General features: G+C 33.1%; 1 protein-coding gene across 1 annotated transcript in view; it reads left to right on the top strand.

Moving 5' to 3' along the window:
- TNKS (tankyrase, TRF1-interacting ankyrin-related ADP-ribose polymerase) overlaps positions 1-10,060 on the top strand; it is a 142,992-nt gene that overhangs the window by 30,320 nt on the left and 102,612 nt on the right. The window contains 1 exon segment of the mRNA XM_014537931.1: positions 7,477-7,572. Coding sequence (XP_014393417.1) covers positions 7,477-7,572 — 96 coding nt within the window.

The following is a 10,060-nucleotide window of genomic DNA, read 5'->3' as shown; positions in this document are numbered from 1 at the left end:
TTCTCCCTCTCCCTTCCTCTGTCTCTAAAAATCAATTATTATATAAAACTAAAAATCAATATATATAAAAGTGTTCGGACAGTGGGAAGAAGTATAGACCTTCATGTATTCTACCTTGTGTGTATATGTGTGAGGAGGGTGGGTGTGGGCCTTTAAGAACCTAAAGAGAGTGGTTTCGATCAGGAGCTATTTTGCCTCTTAAGGGGATATTTAGCAATGTCTAGAAGCATATTTGGTTGTCACAGCAGGGGAGATAGAGGTCAGGGTTGCTCTTAAACATCCTTCAATGCATGGGACAGCTCCCCACTGTAGTACACACTGCAGGACAAGCCAAGACCTGACTGATTTTACCGGTAAAGAAGCAACAAGCCACTCTTAGATTTAGATAGTTTATTACTTACATATAGACAGTGAAAAGAAGGGTAAGCCAATGGTGCCAGTTCCCTCTGATCCTTATACCACACTCCAAAAAGGATGACAATGAAAGAAAAAGGACTGTGACTGCAGCATGAGTTGTCAGAAAGCCTATTGTTGAAGAGCCAGTATAAGGGGAGAGGAAGAAAGAAAGCCCTGTGACTCATTACAAGTAGAAAGTGATATCAGCCAAGCACCCAGTGCCCACATATGATTAGTGGGAAATCACTTACTATGTTTATTTGTCTAACAAGACCAAGCTAAGACCACAGAACCATTACTACAAAACTTTTCTCCTGAAACCCAGCTTGCTCAGTTTTCTGTTCATGTTACTAGAATACCTGTTCTTAAATCTCCATTTTAGAAGATCTTTATAAGTCAGTCACATTAGCCATGCTTTCATATTATGAGGTTCTCAGAGATTTCTCCAAAGGATACTAATTAAAATGAAAGAAGCTTATTTCTCTCAATGAATATCAATACTCATTCAGTAAAAAGACACCACTGAGCATCAAACAAATGTCTAACTTATGTTCTTAAGAGAAACCTATTAACATGAGTATGTTAAAAGAGGAGTTTATCATTTTTCTTGTTTACCAAATTTAATTTTATACAGAGCCAGTGTTTATCTCTTATGAATGTTAGAATTTGAAGAATTTAAATGTTTAGTTTATTTAGAGGTGGAAACTACTGTGAAAAAGTTGGGTCTTAATAACTAAAGAGAATTCTTTTAAAAATGTAAAAAGAAACCAAAATACTTTTTAAATGAAAATAAGTATTAAATTTATATCAAAGAGTTTCTTTGGTTTGGCTAACCAGACCTTGGTTGCAGAGTAGTATTGTAGAAAAACTTTGAATATATCTACTTTACTATTGCCATTTATTTAAAATAATTTTAAAAGTAGAACATTGTTTAATTGATATTACCTAAGTCAAGTTTTTTCCAGGAATAGGAATGTGGCATATTTTACAGTTGCAGAATAATGGCCTTTTGCAATATAGTACATGGAAATAGAAACATAATTAAATTATTGCTTAACATATGCTATATTATTTAATATATACTACTATAGTTAGAATAGTTCGCAAATTATCTCTCATTATTTTGTATACTATTACATGCTCTCTTGTAAGAGCTTTTTAAAATTGTAGTTGATCTTAATTTATATGTATAATAACTTTTTTTCTTGAGTTTATCTTGTTTGGGATTCTTAAACCTATAGATTGGTGTCTTTTATTAGTTCTGTGAAAATCTTAGGCATTATCTCTTTACAAATGTGTGTATTTTCTTTTCTTTTTTTTTTAAGACTGATTACAACATGTTAGACCTTCTCACTCCGTGCTTTGTCTATGATAATTTCTCCATCCAGCATTCTTGGAAATATCTATTGACATCTTTTACAGTTCAATAATTTTCTCTTCAGGTTAATTTTTCTAATCTGCAGTTAAACCACTCTTGAATTTAAAAAAAAAATCAATTTTATTGAATTATAACATGAGTAATTTTTCTAATCTGCAGTTAAACCACTCTTGAATTTTAAAAAATCAATTTTATTGAATTATAACATGATTTTGAGATAATAAAATAAAGCGCATCCATTTTAAGTGTACAAGTTGATGAGTTTTGACAAATGTATATGCCCTTGTAACCACCACCACAATCAAAATAATAGAACATTTTCATCTTTCTAAAAAGTTCTCTAGTGCCCATTTGTAGTCAGTTTTTTTTCTTTCCTTTCACCATCCCCAGGCAAGAATTGATCTGTTTTCTGTCACTATAAATTAGTTTTCCGTTCTAGAAGTAAGTTCTTTGCTGTCTGGCTTCTTTTGCTCAGCATAATGTTTTAGAGATTTCATCCCTCTTGTATGCATCAGTGGTTCATTTCTTTTTATTGCTGAGCATTATTCTGTTGTATAGCTATACCATAATTTACTTAACCTTTTGTCTGTTGATGGATATTGAGATTGTTTCCAATATTTTACTATTATAGAGAAGCATATGAATATTCATGTGCAAGTCTTTTGTGTAGACCACTTTTTCCCTTTTGGATAAATACCTAAAAATAGAATTGGCAGGGTCAGTAATGATGTACACTTACCTTTATAAGAAACTACCAAACTGACCTCCAAAGTGGTTACACCATTTTATATGCCCCCCAGCAATGTATGAGAGTTCTAGTTTAGTTCATCCTCATTAACAACTGGCATTGCCTATCTTTTAAATTTACATTTCTCAGTTGACTAATGATGTTGAGCTTTTTTCAAGTATTAGTAATTTGTATATTTTTTATGAAGTATCTTAGTCTTTTCCCATTTTTCAAATTGAGTTGATTGTCTTTTTATTAATGATTTGTAGGAGTTCATTGTATATTCTGGATCTGAGGTCTTTATCACATAAATTTGTTGCAGATGTTTTGTTCTAGTCTATGACTTGCCTTTTCCTGTTTTGTTGTTGTTTTTTAAATATTGTGTTTTATTTTTTATTAGATTTGTGTTTGAGCTTTGAAAACAGACTTGTTCCAAAAAACCTGCTAGTTAAAATAAAATGAATTGTTGTATAAATTAAAACCTAGTAATATTTTAACATATTTTAACTTAAATGTAACTTGTTTTAAAATTGACTATCATTGTAAGAAGGAGCAGTTTTAGACCATTAAAGTAGCTCTAAAATTCACATAACAAACCAAGAACTTACAGTATTTTAAAGTGAAAACTATACTAAAACACATTTTGATAATTTACCTAACAGGCTTGTTACATTTTTAGTTTGGGCAATTCACATTGTTTTTACTTCTATCTTCTTAAATCAGTTAATAATATTTCTATAGTTAAATGCAATTTATAATAGCATTTTTGTATGCTTCTATAGGAAGTTGACAAGATGAATTTACATATGTGTAGGAATATTTTTATTTGGAAGAATTAAAATGATGTGAATGCTTAAATGTAACAGTTTTGAGGAATTAAATGGAACAATTTTAGTCTCCACTCCATTGGTCACAGGCTAAAGGCAAGCTTTCTGAATCAGGCTCACTGTAGCTAAATGCTGGCACCAGAAATAGGACAATCACATGTCCTTCTAGCCATAAGCTCTTTTGCAGATGACATTTTGAATATTGTGAGCCTACCTTAGTTTTAACAATCTGTTTTTATACCAGCTGCTGTATTTTCTCCATCCTTCTCAAATCAAAAGGAGATAAATGGATTTGAGGGGCATCAGTAGAACAACTGGATACAGCCAAGTCATTTGAGATATGAAGTCTGATAATGCCCTAATTGGTACAAGGAGATTTCGAATGTCCACAGTAGTCTTGAATTTATGTACTGGATGTTACTTAGATTTTAATCTCCTTGTTTTTCTTTCAAGCTTTACTTTGTATATTGTTTGTATATTTTGGGAATTTTGCTTCAGACATTTGTGCTACTTTAAAAGATAATAGTGTGCTGTCACTATATTGATTTTTACAAGATGAATTTCTAATTATATTATGTATTAGTAGTCACATTTTATTATTCACTTTAGTAAGAACTTTGAAAGCATTTTGAAGCATCCAGAATAGAGTCCTACGTGCCACCACTTCAAGGACATAAGGACAGTCTTAAAAGCCATTGTTGTTACCTTCGCCTCATGTATGTGCTATTCTTCTGGTATTAGAAGATTCCTTTTTTTTTTTAATTTAGATATTAATGCTTCAAGTCTTTGGCTGTAACTCTAAAAGAGCATTATCAGGGATTTGATATGTAGAAATCATCTATCTAGTTCAACTTCTTCACTTCAGAGATCTGGGAACTGAGGCCCAGAGTTTTTACAGGTGCCCTGGCTCAGTGCTTCTCAAACTGTCTGTGGTAGAGAATCATTTTTTCTTCCTATCCCCAATGTATGGCAGGCCAATCGTTTTGTAAACTATAATAAAAATGAAGTACTAGAAAAAGTAATTTTAAAATGGCATGTATAGTTCTAAATGCTTCCTCTTAATTTCTGTGTTTATCTCAATGTAGGTGGATTACAAAAAGTTCTGGGACTAGAATAGTCCATAGACTTCACTTTGTACTAGTATATCACTGCCTAAGGTCGGGATTGGGAAACTATGATCAATGGGCTACATCCAACTTGTTTTTTGTATGTCCTGTAAGCTGAGAATTATTTTTACATTTTTAAGTGATTTTTGAAGAGTTACAATGTTTTGTGACACATGAAAATTATACAAAATTCATATTTCCGTGTGTTTAAATAAAATTTTATTGAAACACAGTCACACATTCTTTTAAGTATTGTCTGTGGCTGCTTTTCCCCCTGTAATATTGGGGTTGAGGCAGGGATGAGTAGTTGAGAATGAGGCCATATGGTCTATAGAGCCTAATTATTACTGTCTGGTCCTTTACAGAAAAAGTTAAGAGCTGAAGATCTGGCTTTAGGACAAAATTAGTAGTTAGTGATAGAGTTGAGCGTACAAACAGGTTCTACATTTTTAAAAATGTGTTTTAAATATTATTATTAGCTGATACATATTATGCCACTTTTGTTCTCATTTAATCCTTTATAAAAGTTAGGTAAGTTTAGATCCCTCTGATCTAGTTTTAGATACCTTTCTTGCTCCTAAAAACTCTTAACTCTATTGGTATGTTATTGTTTTTTAACTCATATGTGGTGAATTAAAAATGGCTAGATATTTTCTAATGTGGATTTTGTTATCAGCATCTGGTTCAGAATATTCAGCTTCTTTCCTGTTGCACATTACAGTGGATGTTTCTGTGTTCAGGTCCAATGAAAGAGTTAGGTATGACTCAGAAATCTTTAGAAAAACATTATTTCTAGTAAAAAGATTGCTCCTTTAAATATCTATCACCTAAAGAAAAGCAATACTGCAACTAAACTTTAATGGCAGGTTTCTGTTGCAAAATAGTAAAGATATAATAGGTGAGGTCCTGGCTACAACAAAAAAGATTGAGATTTTAAGTGACTTTTGGAGGAACAACAGGCTTTCAGTGTTTTGTCTCTACCACTCATTAAGCTGCAAAACAAAAGTTCCCATCATATTGTTGTCAAGCCAATATGTCAGTTAACATATTGCTTTATTTCCTTTTTAAAAAAAAATATTTTTAATGATTTCAGAGAGGAAGGGAGAGGGAGAGAGAGATAGAAACATCAATGATGAGAATCATTGATCGCTGCCTCCTGCACGTCCCCTACTGGGGATGGAGCCCACAAGCTAGGCATGTGCCCTTGACTGGAATCGAACCCAGGACCTTTCAGTCCTCAGGCCAATGCTCTATCCACTGAACCAAACCGGCTAGGGCTATTTCTTGATGTATGCAGTAAAAAACTGCTTTTCATGGTAGTTGTTAATTCTTTGTTTTCCTACCTTTGTCTGTGATCACTCAGCAATATATTGCTATAAAGATATACCAATAGCTGTCAGCTTTACATTTGATACAGGAGTCGCTTCATGATAAGGACCCTTTAAAAGCTGAATCTTGATGTTGGGGTTTCTTCCTGAAATAAAAAAAAAAAGAAATTATTGCTGTGAAAGCTTATTCATTATGATGAAAGTAGCTACAGTTTGATATTGTGTTACTTGCTATTTTATTCTACTTACTATTATGTCAATTTGTAAACAATAATTATGTTCTTGCTTAATGAAGAATAAAATAAATGAGAATAAAATAATATAGAAAGTTTTGGCAAAATCTCACTGTATCTTTTCAAGCCATGGCTAGTTCTTCTTCCCCATATCTGAGAGTGCCAAAGATTTAATGCAGGAGATGCTGGTAAATACTGCCCAGCAGCTGTGTCCTAATTCTAGATAGGGCTCTTCCTTTGTATGTTATAACAAAGTCATTGACTAGATTGCTGTGCATTAAAGAGAGATGAAGTGCTTAATAAATAGCAGGACTTATTATTTAGTAACAGAAGAGGATCACCTTCCAAATATTCCAAAAGAATGTAAGTACTTTAACATGGAACTGTTAATGAATGAAAATTTGGGACTCATGAGCAGTAGGTGTTTTTAGACATTATATATAACACATTTTAAAATATTTATTTGAATGAAATATTTCTGTTTTGTTTTAAATTTATGCTACAGTATAGTGGTAAGTGGTAACAACTGTTCTCTCCAGGCGTACACAAAATCTTAACTATTTGAACTATTAGAATAACTTGTGATTGAGCTTTGCTTATTTGGGCTAGTTTTTAATATATTTATTAGTTTAACCATTGGTTGGGTCTTCTCCCCGGCCCCACATATCAGATGTAGTTAAGAAATGTTTGGGGTTAACAAATTATTATATCTGGATTTTATTTAAACATTGATTGTCTTTTGGGAGCCCCCATTATCTAAGCGATCTCTATAGCTACTTTCTACCCAGTACAGCATGTTCCACATTTATTCCTTAGCATTTATTATAGTGATTGAGTTTCTGTTTCTAAACATTTTTGGTAGAAAGAATTAGTGTAGAAGGCAGTTCCTTTTTTTGCAGCTTGACTGCAGGGGACCAGAGTTGCATGCATTACTATGTCTGTGAAACTTCTTGGAAGCAAGCCAGTATGTTAGGGTGAGAGATTCATATGTAAGCGGTGAGCCACTAAAAGGCTTGCACAGTATTACAACTCTTCTGAGAAGAGGAAGTGTTAGGAAATTCAGCAGTAAAGCAGCAGCAGCAGCAGCAACAGCAACAAGCCGCCACAGTGGAAGTAAAGATAGGGCAGGTTCACTGTTAGCGTATTGCACAGTGTGAGGCAGTGAGCACACAGCTCCCCATCCTGCTGCCAGAAGGAGGCAAACCCAAACTGTCTGTTGCAAGATTTTTCTGGTTTCGTGTTTATGATGTTAAGTCATGTGATAATACTGTACCATAAGTTGCCAACTTTGCTTTACTCTAGAGAGGATCCTTTGCTGCAGTGCTTTCCCCCCCGTTCTTTTTCTTTCTTCTTTTTTTTTTCTTGAAAAAGAAAAAATTGTGCAATGTATGTGTATGCCTACACCATGCCGAGACGACACTTACCAGTAAATAATCTTTGTATCCCTGAGGTAAGATACTGTTTCTGCTTTCCCTGCACAGTGCTGCTGCAGCACGGAGCAGATCCAAACATTCGGAACACTGATGGGAAATCAGCCCTGGACCTGGCAGATCCTTCAGCAAAAGCTGTTCTTACAGGTAAGAAAACCGAGAGCTACCGAATTAGTTCATCTGTGGAACTACTGGCTTGATTTTAGAAAAATCTTTATGCACTGAATTTTATTTGTTTCTACTGATTAAGCTCAACAAAAATATGTGCCATTATCTCTACTTCATTATTGATTTGGTACATTAACAGTCTCATTAATTGCTATGCCTGCTCTTACAAGCATTAAGCAATAGGATTGTTTATTCTAGTTAGAATTTCTGAGAATTATAGCATTGAATGGTAACATATGTTACTCACTAATGTTGTAGTTATTTTTTATTGTTTAGATCATAATTTTCTTGTACCTCATCTTCTAGTTGACTCTTTTGAAGACCTTCACTATGGAGCAAACAAGGGCATTTGTATTACTTTATAAAAGTAGTTTTGATTGGAAAGACAACCTGCTGCCGTATTACTTAAATTAATAGTTAAATAAATCATGATGCTGCTTTTTCCTTGCCACCCTGATTATATTTTTGTTGCATCTTCTCATTTTACCATGTTACCTAACTACTTTTTAACTGAGGCAATGTCCTTTTTACTTCAGATAATGAAAATTTTTGGCTTAACTATTGGTTTTATTAAGACAAATGTCAAGAACCAAAGAGGAAATGATATCTCATAATTTGTATAGAAAATAATGCTATAAGTAATATGGCTTTGAGCAACTGTTTTCATTGATCTTCATTTCAAAATACTGCATTGGATCTATTTTTGTTTTTATTCTTAGCATCTGAGTTTTGCTGCCTTTGCCTTCTTTTACTTAACTGACCTTTGTAATTTGGAGCCTCTTAGTCACTGCAGTGCTAAGAGTATTGTTTTAGTGCTTGTGTACAAGTAAATGACTTTTTGCTTCATTTAAATTTGCCCATATTTGAAGAAAATAAATTGTTTTGTTCACTTTTAAGTTTGGTGTCATGCTGTGCATTTTAAACAAAGATTCTGAGGTGAATGGAAAACATTTATATACAGAAAGCTTTGAAAAAATGCGGAATTCTGGTTAATTATTCTGTATAGAAGACAACTTCCCACTGTGCTAAAATTAATATAATCTCTGCTAAATCAGAGTAATATGATTTTTCTCAATTAAAAGGTTAGGTGATTGGGATACTGAATCAAGATAACATACACTAGAGAAATAAAGCTATTTTAAACCAGTGTAGATAAGAAGAAATTTAAATATAATTATAAAATTTAAATAATGAAATTAAAATATATAGCCTCAGGCTTGCTTAGGCTCTGCAGCCTTTCAGTGTCTTCTTTTAACAAAGCCCTGACAACAATCGCAGCTTTGGATTGGTCTCTGACGAAAGGAGAAATATGGTTCAGAGTAATGGAGGTAGATTACAAATGCTGACCGTGACTGTCTCTATATCTGAGTGTCCTCCTTCTGACCTTTCCTTCTCTTCAGCCCTCAACACCTGTCTTGTCCATTTGTTCGATTCATTTAATGCAACACTGCTTTTTGATCCACTTATATTTTTCTAAGAGAAAGTTTTAAATATATAAGTTAATTAGCAAGAAGAAGCTACCTCCTAATTTGGAATGGATTTTAGGGGAGATCATCTTGGCTGTTAAAGTTTGGGAAAGAGCTGTGGCATAATACGTCATGGAGACTGAAGATTCCTGGGGAGCAGATACTATATATGTTAGACTTGATTTGAAAAGTATCTATCACTGCACCTTGCTTAGATAAGGACGATATTCATTCTTCTTGGTCATAATACTGTTCATTAATTATTCTTTTCAAGAATATTTACTTTTTTTTGGAAATGACATACAGCTTTTCAGTTATGATTTAAAAAAACATTCTAGAACATTCTGGTAATAGTAATTTGTGGAAAATATAAGCTATTGATATTTACACATTCATGTTATATAATGTAGTGAAATAACACTTAAGTGAAATGTATTTCTGCCCATGCAGGTTCTCTTCTAAGCAATTCTTTGGAATTATAGTGAAAGTACTATTTCTGAAGCTAAATTTAGAAGATTAAGCATTGATAAAAGGGAATCTTTTGAAAGGAATGACTTAGAGTTATTAGAGACTAGAGGCCCGCTGCACAAAATTCGTGCAAGGGGCTCGGCCCCCGCCACCGTGGCTTCGTCCAGGAGGTCATCTGGTCTAATTATCATATTATGCTTTTATTGTTATAGATTATTCTGGATGATGTGTCATTATTTTTATGGCAGATGGAATTGTGGCACCATTACTTACCTTATGAGTGAAGTTTCTATTCTTAATAGTTACATGACTATTCTTAAAAGGCATTAAGTATTCTTCTGCAACATGAATTTATGACGACTTTATAATATCCTTCTATGGATATATTTTAGGTTATTTTTAGCCAATCCTCTAGTGTTTACCATTTAGGTAGGTTGTTTGCTTCCTTGAGAATTTGTCACTTTATCAATTCCATAGGAATTGTACTACTTTTTTTTTTTATTTTTATTTATTTTTATTTATTTATTTTTTTT

This window comes from Myotis brandtii, unplaced genomic scaffold (genome assembly GCF_000412655.1).
Source record: "Myotis brandtii unplaced genomic scaffold, ASM41265v1 scaffold185, whole genome shotgun sequence".
Taxonomy (NCBI): Eukaryota; Metazoa; Chordata; class Mammalia; order Chiroptera; family Vespertilionidae; genus Myotis; species Myotis brandtii.
This window is presented reverse-complemented; position numbering and strand designations above follow the sequence as displayed.